Here is a 19,434-nt window from a genome sequence, read left to right as displayed (position 1 = left end):
TTAGTATGGGCAAACGCACGCGCCTTATTGTTGTTGGCCATTTGCATGTGAAAATGTCACGGTACAGCATGCCTAAGCGTACAGCGCTTGTGAAGTCCTACGATGCGAGCAGTAACAGCCCATCTGTGGCTCAAAGGAGGATTGTGACCGAGTTCAAGCTGAAGACAATTTATCAAGAATTTGATTCACAAGTTTGAGAGAATGGGTAGTGTTCACGATAACAGCATTGGCAATGTCAGTCATCCAAAAAGGGTTAAAATGTTTGACAACATCGAGAAGACATGCACTGTGTTTCAAACCAGCCACAGGAAATCGATCACATGAGTTGCACATCAGGTAGGAATCAAGCGGGAGAAACTGGGACAAATTATTGTTGAAGACCTGCACTTCCTACCATACAAAATTCAAACCCATCAGCTACTAAGCCCCAGGGTATGCAACAGCAGTTGTGTTTTACCAGCACTATTGTCCACAGAATTGAAAAACAAGACTTTGATTTGAATATGGTATGGTTTAGTGACTAAGTCCACTTTCATTTGGATAGGTTCTTCAATAAGCAAAATTGCCTCATTTGGGGGACAGATAATCCGCATTTCATGATTGAGAAGTTCTATTGCTGCACTCAATGGGTGACTGTGTGGTGTGCATGTCCAGCCACGGAATAATCAATGCAATATTCCTAGACTGCACGGTGAATTCTGAATGGTACGTGAAGGTTTTGGAACATGATTTCATCCCCATTATACAAAGTTGCCCTGATTTTGACAAGATGTGGTTCATGCAAGATGGATCTCAAACGCATCAAAGCAGCAAGATGGATCTCAACCGCATCAATGAAGCAGAGTGTTCAATATCCTGGAGGAGCACTTTGGAGACCGCATTCTGGCTCTGGGGTACCCAGAGGCCACTGGCATGGGACTCCATTGGTCGCCATATTCTCTGGCTCTGAACACATGCAACTCCTTTTTGTGGGGGTATATTAAAGAGAAAGTGTACAGCAATAACTCCAAAATCATTGCTGGGCTGAAAACAGCCATTCAGGAAGTCATTGACATCATCAATGATCAGACACTTCGATGGGTCACGCAGAATTTCGCTATTAACTGTTCCATATCATGGCCAATGATGACAGGCATATTAAGATGTCATAATCTAAATCCGAATATCTGTAGCGATGTTATTATGTTGCATAAAGTGTGTGCATGGCGCAGTTTGTAACTGATTTATGTTTTTCTTTATATAGTTCAATAAGTGTTACCCTGAAAATGCAGATCCAGTGTTTTAAACAAAATGCTTCTTTCTTAATGAAATCATGAGAAGACTGACAGGAATTCCAGTATAATGTTCGTAAATACTAATCAGCACGTTTGGAATTGAGCCTACTGTTTGGGTCTTGACGCAGAAAAATAACACAAACAGTAAAGCGAATCACATCCTATTCCCCTGGTTGAGAGGAAATTAAGATGAAAACCACAGCAAACATACTGAATGTAGCTACTTAAACAATGATATATGTAAAGTGGTTAGAGGGGTAACAAATGGTGTAAATATACTGCATGATTCAGGAGTAACAAAAATATAAATGATTAGTACTACAATGATGGTACTATGTTATAGCCTCACATAAATGACATGTTACTGCTGCAAAACATGTAGTATGTGGAAAGAAGATCAACACTAATCCGATGGCTGAAAATGCAGTAGAGATTGAATGTTACAAGTACAAGTAATGTGAGCTCAAATCTATACTTATGACCAAACCAGAACTGTTAAATAGCAACACACAGCCACTCGGTCGAAGTCAAAATGCAGGGCCAGAAAGGAAGGTAGTAACTGTATTAAAGAATCGGTACACAGAGGCTTTGGTGACAAGATAAGAACTGCTGATCCACCCACTGGGCCAGGTACTTATTTCCTGTAGAGGCCCAATAGCCATCCCTGTGTACCGTCTCTAATACCATATCACTTCAAAGAAATGGAGAAAGACTCAAAGAGTGGTGCTTATATTATGTCTGTCACATAGCTCCATTTTTGACTGCCATGACCTCTAAAGAAGCTGAAAACACAATTATGTGTCAAATAAATAATATGTCGTGCTGATGAAGTGGTGACTTATTACAGATGATATGTTTTACCATCAAAGGCCAGGAAATTGTAGTTATCCTGGAGCTGTTGTTCACTGTTATTTCAAGACCTCTGCTGGCTAGTAGATATGCAGAATGATGTGTACTGACTTAAATCATCCTGTGGTGAGCTGAGGTGCATTTTTCATTTAACACTCAATTGTGAACTGTATTACACCTCCACACAAAACATTCACTCAACTGTAGCACCATCTGCTGACACACGACAGTAAAATTTACATTGTTCTACTGGAAACACTTCCTGAGTCATTGATTTTTGGTCAAATGTGTTAGTGGAGTGGAAAGAACTGCCGAAAAATTACACAATAGATTTTTTCTCAATTTTCACAGCCAAACAAAAAGTCAGAAATGGACAAATGGGGTATCAAAATGACCAGCATGAGGTCTATTTTTTTAACAAGAAAGATTATTTATTTGCTTGAAAGTAATTACACTAAATAAGAAAAGCTTACTTTGTGATTTGAGGGAAAAAGCTTATCTCTTCAAGACCTAGCTATTCTGTGCAGAAGAAGTTACACTGATGTAGAAATTGTGGAGTTCTTGCTTTTGTATTACAGGAATAAAACAAATATCAAATTAAAGTACAAATTGAAACTTCTCTGTTTTCTCTGGGTCTGTATACTCTCAATAATAATAAAAAACAATACTAATAATAAAATAATAGTAGTAGTAATAGTAACAATAATAATAATAATAATAATAATAATAATAATCTGACCAATAGTTAAGTATATTATATTTAATGCTTTCTGAATAAAACTTTAACATGGAAAAACAACTGAAAAGTGAGGCGAAATGATTTGTATGGATGTAAAAAATAAAACAGATTAGAGAAACACTTTAATCACTTCTTTGTTGTACATGATTTTGAGCATCATTCAAAAGGACACCAGATGTTTCTCTAATCTGCTTTATTTCTTACTTTTAGATATATCATTTCACAAAACATTTGAAATCTTTCAAATTTTTTTATATTTCTTTTGGATCACATGGTACACAATTTGGAAAGAGAAAGAGTTGTCATACTATGACAAAGCAATAGTGTATCAGTCCATATAGCATAATAAATGTTAAAGCCTAAAATATAACCACATGAGCCATTCAAAAATAATACGTGAAGCTCAAATTACTGTCAAACTACACAATAAATGATAAAGTTTTTTATTCATCGTACTACATACACAAGCATGGAATGAATAGTCAACATCTGTCATAAATCTAGTAGTCAGTTTCAGTAATATATACAATTCGTCTTATCGCTAACTTATTACTCACTGTCACTCCCTTCCCCTCACAAAAAATTCCTCCAGATATTAATTGTGTCAGTGGACACTGCAATGTTCCTTGATTCAGTTCTCCTAACCCTACAGATGAGACATGTACACTAATCAGCCAGAACATTATGACCACCTACCTAATAGTCAGTATCTCCACCTGTGGCACTGTTAGCAGTGGTGACGTATCACAGCATGAAAGCAGTGGGGGCTTGGTAGGCTGCTAGAGGAAGTTGGCACCGCATCTGCACACACAAGTCACCTAGTTGCCATAAATTCCAGGGAAGGGGGTGATGAGCTAAGACGCCACGTTCAGTCACGTCCCAGATGCATTCTATCAGATTCAGATCTGGTGAGTTGGGGCAGGAACACCACATCAATTAGAAATTACCATTGTGTCCCAAGAACCACTCCCCACACTCCTGGCCTTGTGACATGGTGCATTATCTTGTTGAAAAATGCCACTGACTTTGGAAAACATGATCATTGTGAAGGCTTCGAAATGGTCTGCAACCAGTGTATGATACTCCTTGGTCATCATGGTGCCTTGCCCTATCTCCACTGGACCCATGGATGCCCATGTGAAAATTCCCCAGCCATCGCTAGCTTGTCTCGATCCAGCAGTATAGGTGTCAAGGAGCTATTCCTCTGGAATTTGCACCCTCCCATAGGCATGATGAAGAAGGTATCAGGTGTCATTAGACCAAGTAATGCTCTGCCACTACAGCAATATCCATTGCCAATGTTCACGTGCCCATTTCAGTCATAGTTGCTGCTGATGTGAGGTTAACATTGGACATACATGGGTCATCGGCTGCGAAGGCCCACTGTTTGGAGTGTCTGGTGCACTGTGTGTTCAGACACACTTGAACTCTGTCCATCATTAAATTCTGATGTTAGTTCTGCCACAGTCTGCCCAGCCTATGATTTCCAACATCTGTAATGAGGGGGGGCCACCAAACCCCACTGCATCTGGATGTGGTTTCACCTTGCTTTCGCCACGTGTTGAAGATACTCACCACAGTTTTCCGAAATGCTCATGCCGATCCTCCAGGCCATCACAATCTGCTATCAGTCAAAATCCACACACACACAGCACGCTCACTGACACTATACACACACTGTGTGTGTGTGTGTGTGTGTGTGTGTGTGTGTGTGTGTGTGTGTGTGTGTGTGTGACCAGCAGGTATTCCTCATCACGCGATGGTGCTATTTGTACCGACAGTAGGTCAGTGGTCACAATGTTCTGGTTGATTAGAGTGTGTCATTTGTGATGTATATTTGAAAAACCATGAAAACCACAGTCTTTCCAGTCCATTGGTCTTGCCATTAGCCTTATTGTCATGACCTCACAACAGGAAAATTGCATTGCCATGTTAAATGAGTTTCACGCAAGCCGGAGATGTAGGTTACACACTGCTCCATGTATGAATTTTTTCATTGGTTAGAATGTTTGGAGTCCTATGGCTGGCAGTGTATAAAGTAATTTCCATGGAGACTATGCATCCCTGTTTAACATTTAGAATGGAGTTTTATATCCTGGTGCAAAACTACGTAAAAGGTTTCTAGCAGACATCAGACTGAAAAATCCTCAAATTCAAAAACAATATAAAAGTGTTCCTAATCTAGAAGTAGTTCTCAAAATTATGCATGTGAGTCACAACTGTTTGATAGTATACTTCACAGAAGTAAAGCACAGTAGCTGATTTTGCATGTTAATGTGGAACTTGACGTATTCCACAACCCTAAAGGATGCCCTCCATAATGGAATGTACAGAATGTGTAAATGATGAAATTAATTAATGTGAATGATCCATGTGAGTTTTATGGTGGTCAGAGAGAGGTGGAGGAAGGGACGGGGGTGTTCTGCTATGATAGTACTAACACACTACATGGATGACAATGGCTGGTACGATTGAAGTACTGATTAAGGAAAAACCATCGCCATGTGGCTGGATGCTGAGAGCCGACATGTATTGGCCACCGACTAAAAACTAGAAGGCCAAGCTGTTTATTTCACAGTTTTCTCATCCTAACTTTCAATTTGGTATTGCTGGTGAGGTAGTAGACACTATTAACATCAGGATGACAACATTTATTGAATGAATGTTGACATTACATAACAGACCACTGATATAATGACATATTATATAAAATAGAGGTCATGCCACTGTGTACACCTACAACAGTCCATCCATTCCACCTAATTGTAAACTGTGAGATCAGACTGTAAAGGGGAAAATATCAAAGAATATAAGAAAAAGTAAGTAAGTAAGTTGTGTGTGTGTGTGTGTGTGTGTGTGTGTGTGTGTGTGTGTGTGTGTGTGTGTGTGTGTGTGTGTGTGCGCGCGCGTTTTCCATGCATGCAACATTTCATAAAATGTTCAACATTGACAATATACTTCACTACTGTCTTTTATGACTGAAATTTTATTTCATGTCACAATTGTCTGAAAACTGTAAATACTCACATCTTGCCGTACTTGCAGTGCTGCTCTGAAACAATCAACAGCTTTATCAGTTTCCTGGCTGAGGTTGAACAGAATCCCCAAACATGTCTGTACGTCAGCATCAACGTCAGTAGGATATCGTCTTGCAGCTTCAATGAACAGATTCTTCACTTTTTCAAAGTAATTGCTGAAATTGAGACAAAAACTTCTATAAATTATATTGGAGGACAAAACTTATTCACCACCACAGGATAAATTCTATAATAATAATAATAATAATAATAATAATAAGAAGAAGAAGAAGAAGAAGAAGAACAAATAGACAGTAATTATGGAGAAGTGGAAACTGGAGCAGTAAAAAGACTGCACATTCTAAAAGAAACATTAGGCATGCACACTTTTTCCGTTGTTTGAATAAATTCCAGCATGTATTTATCCATTGTTGGCTGTTCTTCTATAGGTGCCACAAGAAATAACACACACAGTTGAAGAGATAGTGCTCACAATTTGGACAGCTATAATGATAAAATGAAGCACACAATATCAATAAAATTAACCTTTCATTTAAATGAGCAATTTTTCAGTCACTTTTGGATGTCCTACTTTAAATGGGAGGTTTTCCCTAATACACTCGGTGTACAGTCTGCACCACTGAATTGCTTTAATTATAAGAGCAAGTGGTCCTTCACACTGTCCCACATTCACTGTGCAATATTTTGAAAGTACTGTTTTTATTATAATTTTTTATCATTAAATTGTGGGTGAAAGGAATAATATTTGACAAAATTTCAAGAAAGTGACATTATGATTTATTGAGTTGTACATGTTTCTCTATTTTAGCAACTGGCAGGGAGTTAAGACAGAAAGTTCATATTTGCAGATTTAGGTTGATTACAATTAATTTACAGTTAATGTATTGGCATTATTTTTGAATTAACTGTAGAGATGAAATGTTACTCATATCCTGAGATATCCAGTTTCCCAAGAAAAAATTAATTTTTTATAGTTAATTTAGTTTTTATTTTATCTTTTCAGGTCAAGATATTGGCATATTTATTCTTTAGGAGATAAACTGTACAGGTGTTAAGCTCTAATTTAGTAAATTCTGAATACAGCAGTAAGATTTAGACCTGCTATATTTCATATTACAATTTAGTTTATTATTGTTAATTTTGATTTTATGACTATTTTAGTTTTTTTTATTAAGATACTGATTTCTTTTCTTTCTTCCCCCCCCCCCCCCCCCCCCCCCACACACACACACACACACACACCGTCAGGTGGCTTGCGGAGTATGGATGTAGATGTAGAATGATAAAATTAGTGTATTTATTTTGCTTATAACTTATTATAAGGAACTAGGCAAATCTGATTTTCACCTGTTTATCAAAAACAGGTCCTCTTGGTAATATTTTGAAATCTGTCCTGCTCACTGACAAAGTTTTAAAGAGCAGCAGTATTTTGATCATGCATATCAAGTGACTCTTAATAAATTTTTGAATTTAACATTTGAGTCAAAAACTTAAATTTTTCTGAAGGTCAAAAAAACCCATAAGAGCTTGCCATTTCATTTTTATGTAGTTGTTTGATAGTCTTGCTACATTTAATCATAATATTTTGATGGTGTTATATGAAGAGTAACTAAACTCTTCATTATTAAATCTATAATTATTTATGTTTATCATGAGCCACAATTTGTGATCAAATGATTAAGTTACCTCACAGAAAGCTGCATAATTGTTTTCAAGTGTTCATATTGACAAAGCACATTGTGAGGTTGATATTCAAGAAGAAAAGTTTTGCATCCAGGGGCCATGTAATTAGGTGTGTATGGCCCTGAAATTCTTGCATGATCTGAGTCCAGACTGGCATGAGGCATGTCGGTTTCTACGCTAAGTCGTATATACCCACATTTGTAGTAAAGGACCATGGGAGTAAAATATTTTTTTTAGTGTCGATCACTATTTTAACAAACTAATGTGCTAAATTTAGATTTCATTTATGTACATTTTTTCTGCAAACAGTATTTATACTATATAATTTATTTACATGTTTTTGAATTTTTTCTTTTAGTTATTTGTGTTTTAATTTGTGTAGCTTTTTGTAACTTCATTACAATGAAAGGTTCTGGGTTATACTGAGATTTGAAAAGGCCATAATAAGGTATGTTTTGTTGCTATTCGTCAAACTTTTAGTGATGCAACTATAAGAGGTAGCCAAACAAAAATGAGGAAAAAGTAAGTAAACTCTTTATTATTTCAAAAAGAATCACCATAACTGTTTTATACATTTTTCCCACTATGACACAAGATGGCCACTGCCGTCGTAGAAAAATGTTGTGGTTGCCTACGGAACCATGATTGTACCCAGGTGTGAAGCCCTTCATGGGAAGCAAATTGAAGGCCACAAATGTCTTTCTTCAGGGCACCAAAAATATGGAAATCACATGGGAAGAGACTGTGACTGTACTGTGGATGTGTAAGGCCTTCCCAGAGAAACTGCTGCAGTTCTGCACTGTAATCAAAAGAACCTTGGCAACAGGCGGGCCTGCACATGTTGGTGTGGCACAGCACCTATATCTGTTCAAAAACAAAGATGTGTCATTTGTTGATGCTGTGCTCTGGCACTGTCATTAAATGTTAAGAAGGATGTATGTCCTGACAGAAATTAATAATGCAGATAATAAGATTAAAGCTACATAAGATATTGTTGCACAAAAGAGAGAACAGCCATATAGTCAGTGTACAAGATCCCACAACAATTAAACTTAACGACAATGCTGTGACTGATCATTCAAAAGCTGCATGTACCTTTAACAATATTTTTTTAATACAGCAACAAAACTATGAATAAATGATTCAGCTGAAGGAGCAAGAGAATATATTAAAAATATCATTCCCAAATCTTTAAGCAACTAGAAGCAGCACAAACATCATTCACTGAAATTAATATAATTATACTAACTTTAAAAAACAAAAAGTTCATGTGGTGTTGATGAAATTTCCAACATAATTCTGAAAAGTTGTTACACCTTCATAAATAATGTCCTTAGTGATATATGTAATACATCACTGGTACAGGGAATATTTCCAGGAGGCTAACATATGCAGTTGTTAAACCATTTCATAAGAACGATGACCAGAATAACTTAAACAATTATTACCTATTTTCCCTACTGACATCTTTCTCAAAATATTGAAAAAAAGTAATGTACTCATGGGTAGCCTCATAACAAAGTACCAATAATTTACTTTGTGTATCACAGTTTGGAGTCCAGAAGAATTGTTCAACCGAGAATGCTATTTATACATTCAGTCATCACTAATGAAACAGTACAAGCCTTAAATAATAAAATATCCCCAGTTGGTATTGTCTGTGAACTTTAATTTATTCCAGGTGGGTGCTGTGACTGCTGATCCTACACGCGAATTCAGTTACTTCTTTATTTACAGTGTTAATGAGTTTATTTCTATCCAGAACCCTCACCAAAGTTAGTGTTTTTGTTACAGTCTCGTGCATTCATTTGACAAGGATGTGATCCCTATGCCTGACTGGCATGACCGTCATTCATTTATGTTCCGTTAATTTTCCACAACTGTAGCTTCCATTTCTGTACGTCAATTTCTCAGTACTTTTATGTTAGTAGCTGTCTTCTTGTTTGCAGTTGGTGGCACCTGGAAAATGAAGCTTGAAACTTCAAAACAAGCCATAGAATAAATTAAAGAAAATTGTTGGCAACTGAAGAGGATTTTTACTCTATAAATATGTTCCTCAGTTGCGGTTGTTCACCGATCAAATATTTTGTAATTAAAATAACACTGGAAAGGTAGAAAATTTTAGTGAATGAGGATAAATCACAAATGGAGTCCCACAGGGTTCAATTTTGGGTCCACCCCTATTCCTTATACAGGGTGGTCCATTGATCATGACCAGGCCAAATATCTCACAAAATAAGCGTCAAACAAAAAAACTACAAAGAACGAAACTTGTCTAGCTTGAAGGGGGGCAACCTGATGGCGCTATGGTTGGCCCGCTAGATGGTGCTGCCATAGGTCAAACGGATATCAACTGCACTTTTTGAAATAGGAACCCCCTTTTTTATTACATATTCATGTAGTACGTAAAGAAATATGAATGTTTTAGTTGGACCACCTTTTTCACTTTGTGATAGATGGCGCTGTAATAGTCACAAACATATGGCTCACAATTTTAAACAAACAGTTGGTAACAGGTAATTTTTTTTAAATTAAAATACAGAACATAGGTACGCTTTAACATTTTATTTCAGTTGTTTCAATACAATACATGTACCTTTGTGAACTCAGCATTTCTGAGAACGCATGCTGTTACAGCGTGATTACCTGTAAATACCACATTAATGCAATAAATGCTCAAAATGATGTTCATCAACCTCAACACATTTGGCAATATGTGTAATGAGATTCCTCTCAACAGCAAGTAGTTTGCCTTCCGTAATGTTCGCACATGCATTGACAATGCGCTGACACATGCCATCAGGCATTGTCGGTGGATCACGATAGCAAATATCCTTCAACTTTCCCCACAGAAAGAAATCCGGGGAGGTCAGATCCGGTGAACATGCGGGCCATGGTATGGTGCTTCGATTACCAATCCACCTGTCATGAAATATGCTCAATTGCACATGAGCTACGTGCTGGACATCCATCATGTTGGAAATAAATCTCCAGTCTTTCATGCAGTGAAACATCTTGTAGTAACATCGGTAGAACATTACGTAGGAAATCTGCATACATTGCACCATTTAGATTGTCATCGATAAAATGGGGGTCAGTTATCCTTCCTCCCATAATGCCGCACCATACATTAACCCACCAAGGTCGCTGATTTTCCACTTGGCGCAGCCATCGTGGATTTTCTGTTGCCCAATAGTGCATATTATGCCGGTTTACATTACCGCTGTTGGTGAGTGACACTTCATCGCTAAATAGAATTCGTTAAAAAAATCTGTCATCGTAATTTCTCTTGCGCCCAGTGGCAGAACTGTACATGACGTTCAAAGTCGTCGGCATGCAATTCCTGGTGCACAGAAATATGTTACGGGTGGAATCGATGTTGATGTAGCATTCTCAACACCGAGGTTTTTGAGGTTCCAGATTCTCGTGCAATTTGTCTGCTACTGATGTGCAGATTAGCCACGACAGCAATTAAAACACCTACTTGGGTATCGCCATTTGTTGCCAATCATGGTTGACGTTTCACATGTCGCTGAACACTTCCTGTTTCCTTAAATAACGTAACTATCCGGCAAACAGTCTGGACACTTGGATGATGTCGTCCAGGATACCAAGCAGTATACATAGCACATGCCCTTTGGGCGTTTTGATCACAATAGCTATACATCAACATGATATTGACCTTTTCCACAATTGATAAACGGTCCATTTTAACACGAGTAATGTAAATGTGTTCATGGAAGTGAGTTAGGTGTAAAATAACATTATAAAGTGACACCTTGACAATATCTGTTTATGACGTTATTTTACACCTACGCTCACTTCAGTGAATACATTTGCACTATGTATTTTATATTCTCGTATTACTGATACACCAATGTCCCTATACTGTATTATGAGTGGAATGAGTTCCTGTCATGTGACTGATAAGTGTGCACTTTTAAATTTTCAAAGATCAGATAATGACAGCAAACTTCTGTTGAAACTAATCATCATGAAATGAATAATAATCAAAGATTTTGGATTCAGAAAATATTGCTTTCTGATAAACTGACAGACTGCTCTCATCACACAAACGTGTGTAACCTACATCTCCCTAATTTTGGGAAAAAATGCACTATATCCACATCTATAAAACAAATAGTCACATCAACAAGTGATGTAACACATGAGCAGTAGTCAGTAAACAGGTAGAATGCTCCACAGTTTTGGGTGGACCTATTGATAATAACTTGAACTGGAAGAAGCGTATTACTGAGCTTCTCAAATGATTAAGTTCAGCTCCTTTTGCTCTTCATATAATTGCTAATCTTGGAAACAAATAAATTACCTCCTGACATAGTTTGCACATTTCCATTCAATAATGTCTTCTCAAATAATTTTCTGGGGCAACACACCTCTTAGATAGAGATTGCACTAAACAAGCAGTACAAAGAATATGTGGTGTTCACTGATGGACATCCTGTAGGTATCTGTTCAAGGAGCTAGGAATTTTAACTGCGCTTTCAGACTACATATATTTGCTAATGAAATTCATCATAAATTATCCATCATTATTTAAGAAGAACAGTTAGGTCCATACTTACAAAACTAGAGGGGAGAAGTAACCATTATTAATCACCATTAAAGCTGCCAGTGGCTAACAAAGGAGATCACTATGCAGAAACAAAAATCTTTGATCATTTGTCAACAACATAAAAGTTTTAATCTAAGCTAAAATCATCTGAACAACAACAACAACAACAACAACAACAACCACCAACAACTTGTTTTTAAATGCAGATGCACGAGAAGGACTAAAAAATAATCTGTTCATGCCAGGTATCAGCTACTTCAGTGATCAACCACATCATCACATGTTTAGCAGTTAATTGCTTCTCAGCATTGGCCAATAAGATTTTGGTATCATTGCCCAGCAAAATGTGGGTGAAAGAAAATTATAAGAATTCATAACATGACATCCAAAGTGTGACACAGATTAACTTATGTCATGTTCTAAAACCATAAAAACATCTAGACCAAATAAATTTTCAGAAAATAGACTTATAATAATGATGATTAATGGACACCTCTTTTGTACAGTGTCCACCAGAAATTTTTCACCAATAGCCATTGGTTACCCATTTTAATGCAACAGGATCCAGGCTAGAGCCTATTTTGTTGAAAAACACATGGTGCTAAGACTGCAGTTGGTAGTAAAACTTTGGGAGCTGATGGTTCAATGCAAGGTTTACCAACTGATGAGCAGGGTGAAATAGTTGTTACTTTCAAACCGTCATGTAGGTATTGATGTACAGTTTGCATAACTTCAAAGTTTGATCAGTGAACACAAGTTCCTTTAAGAACAGACCAGATAGGTTTCTTTGCCACAGAATTCACTTCTTTATTTGGCATTTTCAATAATTTGCCAGCAGCCATAAAAAGTTATTGGTAGTTAGGATTTATTTGTGGCAAACTCCTTCTACTCCATTGATGAATTTCTTAGAAACAACTGGTCTCTCTCTCTCTCTCTCTCTCTCTCTCTCTCTCTCTCTCTCTCTCTCTCTCTCTCTCTCTGTGTGTGTGTGTGTGTGTGTGTGTGTGTGTGTGTGTGTGTGTGTGTGTGTGTTTTTAATACTAATAATATAAAATAATGTGAGTAATGGTACAATCCGACTTCTGTACAAATGCAGTGCAGTAATGCAGTAATTGTAAATAAGTGTTGTAAAATAATCTTATATTCAGTGTTTGTTACCTCACAAATGAAAATATGTGTAAAACTTTTTGACTTATTCCACATTCATGACAATCATTCCACTTGGGATCTGTGGATGGTATTTTAGCATTATTCTTTTTCATTGCAAAAGTTTATTGTGTATTCTTGTCCTTCTGAGATGTTCTACATGCTGGAGGATCTACTCGCTATGGATCGACTGGAACACAAAGTACATCTAATCTAATCTAATCAAAAACTAGTTGGTGATGTATCTATTCAATGAGACTCCTCAGAATTACCAACATTTTAGACCCTAAACAAGTACTTTATAAAGGTGACCAAACCACATAGATCAGTGATCCATGCTTGATATGACTCTGACAGTGACAGTTCAGGCAGTTATCACTCTGTTACACTACATTAACACTTGTTCCATAGATCATGATCAGTGTGTATCTTGTTCGTCTAATATCCCGAGTGCACCACAAATAGACATCGCAACCTTCCGTTATTTCACTGAATGGTGGGAACACAACAGGCAGCACACAACTTGTTGCCCTGAATTATCCTGGCATAAATGCGTCTTTTGTTGTTCTGGCTCCAGCTGATGCTACTACTTCTGAAGGGTTGTAAAAACTCAGAATCCAGTTTTATTTATTAAGTCTTCTGAGCACTGAAGGACCTAAGTTGTAACAAGTTCCCTGCAGTATACGAGGGGGGACCCAAAAGAAACCGGACTCCGAGGGCGCTGCCACTCTTAGACGTACTGCAGGGCTCTCACGCTAGATGGTGTTTGTAGAGACCTTCATGAAACAGCTGTGCAGACGGCGTCAGTGTAGAGCTGAACGTGCAAGTGTGGTATTGTGTTTCTCCGACTGTTGGCGTGTTACCTCTGCGAAGTCGTTATGGCAACTTTAAAAGAACAAAGAGTGTGTGTGAAATTTTGTTTCCTGTTTACAAAACTGCAACAGACACACACCAAATGCTTCAGGAAGCTTTCCTGGAGGACGCTATGAGCCGCACACAGGTTTTCGAGTGGTTTGGGTGCTTTAAATGTGGTGAGATGTGTGTTGAAGCAAGCTCGTTCTGGATGCCATTCAACATCGTGAAATGAAGAGAACATGGAAAAGGTCTGCCAAAATATCAACGAGGATCGGCCCCAAATGATCGACCAAATTTCAGCAGAGACAGGAATCAGTTGGAGCTTGTGCCAGCGGATTTTGAGTGAGGATTTGCACACGAGACGTGTTGCTGCTAAATTTGTTCTGCGCCTTCTCACACAGGAGAAAAAAACCATCCACATGAATGTGTGTCAGCATTTGAAAACAGTGATTGCCTGGGATCCAAACTTCTTGAACAAAGACATTGCAGGGGATGAGAGTTGGTGTTATGGGTATGATCTAGAAACCAAGCAAGCGTCAAGCCAGTGGAGGACTCCCAACTCTCCCAGACCTAAAAATGCAAGGCACATGAGGCCAAATGTGAAGACGATGATCATTGTCTTTTTTGATGTTCATGGAATTGTGCATTGGGAATTCATACCCCCTGGCCAGACTGTTAACCAGCACTTTTACTTGGATGTTTTAATGCTAAAAGGGGAGCGTTATGACGATGTGGAGGCAGCAAAAACAGCTTCGCAAAAGGCACTGGACAATGTCAATCTTGAAGAGTTCCAAACATGCTTCCAACAGTGGGAGGAGAGACTTGACAAGTGCATCACGTGTAATGGAGAGTATTTTGAACATGACTGAAATAATTTTGTAAAAAGGTTCATCAATAAATTTTTTATGACAACAATCCAGTTTCTTTTGGGTCCCCCCTCATACAATATTCCCTGAGAAATGTCAAGATCTTGGGGACTGCCCAGAATGACAAAACTATTGCACCTGGTATGCAACGTATATGAGACAGATGATGAACCCTCAGACTTCAAGAAGAATATAACAACTCCAATTGCAGGCACCCAGAAGTGTGAATATTACTATACCATCAGTTTAATAAGTCATAATTCCAAAATACTGACAAATTATTTACAAAAGAATAATAGAGAAGAATAAACTGGTAGAAGCAGACCTCACAGTCCCCTAACATCGACATAAGCTGGCCCCTGTCCATCACCTGAAGCCCCCACCCCCACCCCACCCCCTCCTCACTCATTTCCTGTCACCACTTGATTCTTCCATCTTGTCTTCACAACCACCTCTCACTACAGCTATATACACATACACATCTTCACTCTGCAAGGCATCTTGTGATGTGTGGCAGAGGGTACTTCGTATACAACTATCACTTCACCTCTTTCCTGTTCCAATTACAAATTATGCCAAGGAATAAAAACAGTTGATAAACCTCCGTATGAGGTTGAATCCCTCTTATTTTACCTTGATGGTCATTTTGTGAGATATATGCAGGTGGAAGCAATGTGTTTAGTGACTCTTCTAGGAATGTACACTAAATTTTAACAGTGAACCACATAGTGATGCAAAATACCTCTCTTGTATCATTTCCTATTGGATTTGGACGAACGTTTTCATAATGCTTCCACACTTAGCAAACAAATCCACAATAGAATAAACTACTCTTCTTTGGACCTTCTCTATTTTCCTCATCAATCCTACATGACAACGGTCCCAGGCTGGGGAGCAACACTTGAGGAGCTGTAAAGCAAGGGTTTTGCGAACTACCTAGCAAGTATTTCCAGTTATTTATGAGGAATAAATTATATTTGTTTATGTTGAGGCAAACTGATAGTTGCTTCATCAGGCAGAGAACCTCTGCATGATTTCCTGTTTTTGAGCACAATTTATACTACCGTTACATTTAGACAGACAATGCATCATCCATGAACAGCTTCACTCAGCTTCCAACATTATCTGTCACATCATTTATACATATTGTGAACAGTAATGGATCCCATAAAGCTAACTTAAGGGAAACATCTGAAGCAACTTTTATGGCTGGAGATTTCTCTGTGTTAAGAATGACATACTGTGTTCTATTTGCTTGAAAAACTCACCCCAGTCACAAAACTGGTCTAATATTATATGCAACTGTAATTTGTTCCTTTGGGACGATGCAGAATTGCATCAAATGTGTTTTAGAAGTTGATGAACACTGCATCAAGTTGGGTGCCAATGTGGAGATTTTAAAAGAGCTGAGTAAAGAAACGTATGAGGTCTGGTAAAATGTTATTAGCTCCAGGAGACAGGATACTTATCTCAATTCATGCTATGGACAGAACAGAACAGATTTCACTTAAATGGTTACAGCTGAATCCATACATATTCTAAAAATGAATGTCTATGAGTATGTATGTAGCAAGTGTGTACATTAATTCCAATCTCCTTTTAAAACAATGGACCGATTTCAACAAAACTTGGTACATCCATCACTTACTGTTTGGAGAGAACCGCTGTCGGGGTAAGAATTGCCTACCCATCTAAGTAGTGTGGGTGGGGGTGAAAAATCAGTGTAGCCCCCCCCCCCCTCCCACACACACACAGTACCCATATGTTATTCATCCAGTATTTGAGAATGAGAGGACTTAGTAACCTGCAACAAATTCTACACATAATTTTAAACTTGTACAAAACTTTTTCTCACCAGCAACCCACACAAAATGATGAAAGGAAAGAAGTTTGTCACTTACTACATTTTTGCTCTTCACCCAGAGAAAACTGCTGCATGAAGCATAACATTTTAATTTATTACTTCTTTACTGGTACCTGCATTCACAACATTTTACTGACAGTATTCACATATACCACTGAAAGTACCTGCACAATTATATCACTGTATGGCACATAGTTCAGGAGATACAAAGTAATAAACACTGAGATGCATGAAAAACTGCCACATCACACATCATGTTTAAATTTATTATTTCTTTGCCACTACCTCTATTTACAGACAGTGTCCACACATACCACTGGATGTGCCTACAAAATTATATCATTGTAAGACACACAGTTCTAAAGATATGATGTCAAACATTGAGCTGTATGAAAATGAAACACCAGGTCAAAATTTGTTAGAGGCACATGTGAAGTGTGTACAAATGTGTGTGAAATATGTTAAATATATCCTAAATGTATTTTGTGTGTGTGTATGTGGGCAAAGCACAGGTAAAAACCTAATCCTACACCATTTTAACAATTTCAACCAACTTTGGTACACATGTTAGTTACAATCTGGAAGAAAATAATGTGGTGGTAAGAACCACTAGCCTCCTACTGGGGTGGGGGCTATAACATTGAGAAAGAGAGGAGGAGGGGGGGGGGGGGGGGGAGGAAATGAGCAGACAAAGAGGGAGGAGGAGATGGGAAGAGAAAGGAAAGAGGAGTAGACACACCATAAGGCAGAGGAGGAGATGGGAAGAGAAAGGAAAGAGGAGGAGATGAACAGAGTCAGGGGGAAGGAATAGATGGAATTAGATGGTGGAGGACAAGATGGAAAGAGAAAGGAGCAGCAAGAAGAGACGGAGTGAGGCACGAGGAGACAGATAGAGAGAAGGGTTGGAGGAGATGGACACAGTGGGGGCCGATGAGGAGATGGACAGAGAGAAGGGTAGGAAGGAGATGATGGACGCAGAGGGGGGTGGGGGTTGAAGGAGGAGTTGGACTAATAGAAGACTAGAACAAATATATACCTGGGCAGTGCCAGGTACTCAGCTAGTATACTTAAATATAAACGAAGAAAATATTTTTTTTTATTACAGCGTATTAAGTTTTACCCGAAATTTAGAAAAATGGCACTGCTAGCCTTGAACAAGGCTTCAATTTATATCGTAGAATTGGGTGTACAGCCGGTGGTCCGCGTCAAACGTTCATAACGGGTGGCAGGGACAAAGAATCCAGTGAAATATTATTAAGTGCTTTATCTGAAAACTACCTTGAGCAGTTAAACAGAAAACTGACTTGTGGTGATAACATATTGGACCTTCTGGTGACAAAAAGACCCGAACTATTTGAATCAGTTAATGCAGAACAGGGAATCAGCGATCATAAAGCGGTTACTGCATCGATGATTTCAGCCATAAATAGAAATATTAAAAAAGGTAGGAAGATTTTTCTGTTTAGCAAAAGTGACAAAAAGCAGATTACAGAGTACCTGACGGCTCAACACAAAAGTTTTGTCTCAAGTGCAGATAGTGTTGAGGATCAGTGGACAAAGTTCAAAACCATGGTACAATATGCGTTAGATGAGTATGTGCCAAGCAAGATCATAAGAGATGGGAAAGAGCCACCGTGGTACAACAACCGAGTTAGAAAACTGCTGTGGAAGCAAAGGGAACTTCACAGCAAATATAAACATAGCCAAAGCCTTGCAGACAAACAAAAATTACGCGAAGCGAAATTTAGTGTGAGGAGGGCTATGCGAGAGGCTTTCAATGAATTCGAAAGTGAAGTTCTATGTACTGACTTGGCAGAAAATCCTAAGAAATTTAGGTCCTATGTCAAAGCGGTAGGTGGATCAAAACAAAATGTCCAGACACTCTGTGACCAAAATGGTACTGAAACAGAGGATGACAGACTAAAGGCCGAAATACTAAATGTCTTCTTCCAAAGATGTTTCACAGAGGAAGACTGCACTGTGCTTCCTTCTCTAGATTGTCGCACAGTTGACAAAATGGTAGATATCGAAGTAGACGACAGAGGGATAGAGAAACAATTAAAATCGCTCAGCGGTGTACCGTAGGTCTCTAGAAGAGCAAAGCGTTCCAAAGGATTGGAAAAGGGCACAGGTCATCCCCGTTTTCAAGAAGGGACATTGAACAGATGTGCAGAACTATAGACCTATATCTCTAACGTTGATCAGTTGTAGAATTTTGGAACACGTATTGTGTTCGAGTATAATGTCTTTTCTGGAGACTAGAAATCTACTCTGTAGGAATCAGCATGGGTTTCGAAAAAGACGGTCGTGTGAAGCCCAGCTCGCGCTATTCGTCCACGAGACTCAGAGGGCCTTAGACACGGGTTCACAGGTAGATGCCGTGTTTCTTGACTTCCGCAAGGTGTTTGACACAGTTCCCCACAGTCGTTTAATGAACAAAGTAAGAGCATACGGACTATCAGATCAATTGTGTGATTGGATTGAGGAGTTCCTAGATAACAGAACGCAGCATGTCATTCTCAATGGAGAGAAGTCTTCCGAAGT

The 19,434-nt window shown here is 38.4% G+C and overlaps 1 protein-coding gene across 4 annotated transcripts in view; it reads right to left on the bottom strand.

Moving 5' to 3' along the window:
• LOC126297703 (peroxisomal targeting signal 1 receptor-like) overlaps positions 1–19,434 on the bottom strand; it is a 239,420-nt gene that overhangs the window by 54,986 nt on the left and 165,000 nt on the right. For all 4 annotated transcript variants that reach the window (XM_049988832.1, XM_049988829.1, XM_049988830.1 and 1 more), the window contains exon 11: positions 5,890–6,055. In XM_049988832.1, the coding sequence (XP_049844789.1) occupies positions 5,890–6,055 (166 nt within the window). The remainder of the gene's footprint in view (positions 1–5,889; positions 6,056–19,434) is intronic.

Source organism: Schistocerca gregaria, chromosome X (genome assembly GCF_023897955.1).
Source record: "Schistocerca gregaria isolate iqSchGreg1 chromosome X, iqSchGreg1.2, whole genome shotgun sequence".
Classification (NCBI taxonomy): Eukaryota; Metazoa; Arthropoda; class Insecta; order Orthoptera; family Acrididae; genus Schistocerca; species Schistocerca gregaria.
Note: the sequence above shows the minus strand (reverse complement) of the source record. Positions and strands in the feature narration are given on the sequence as shown.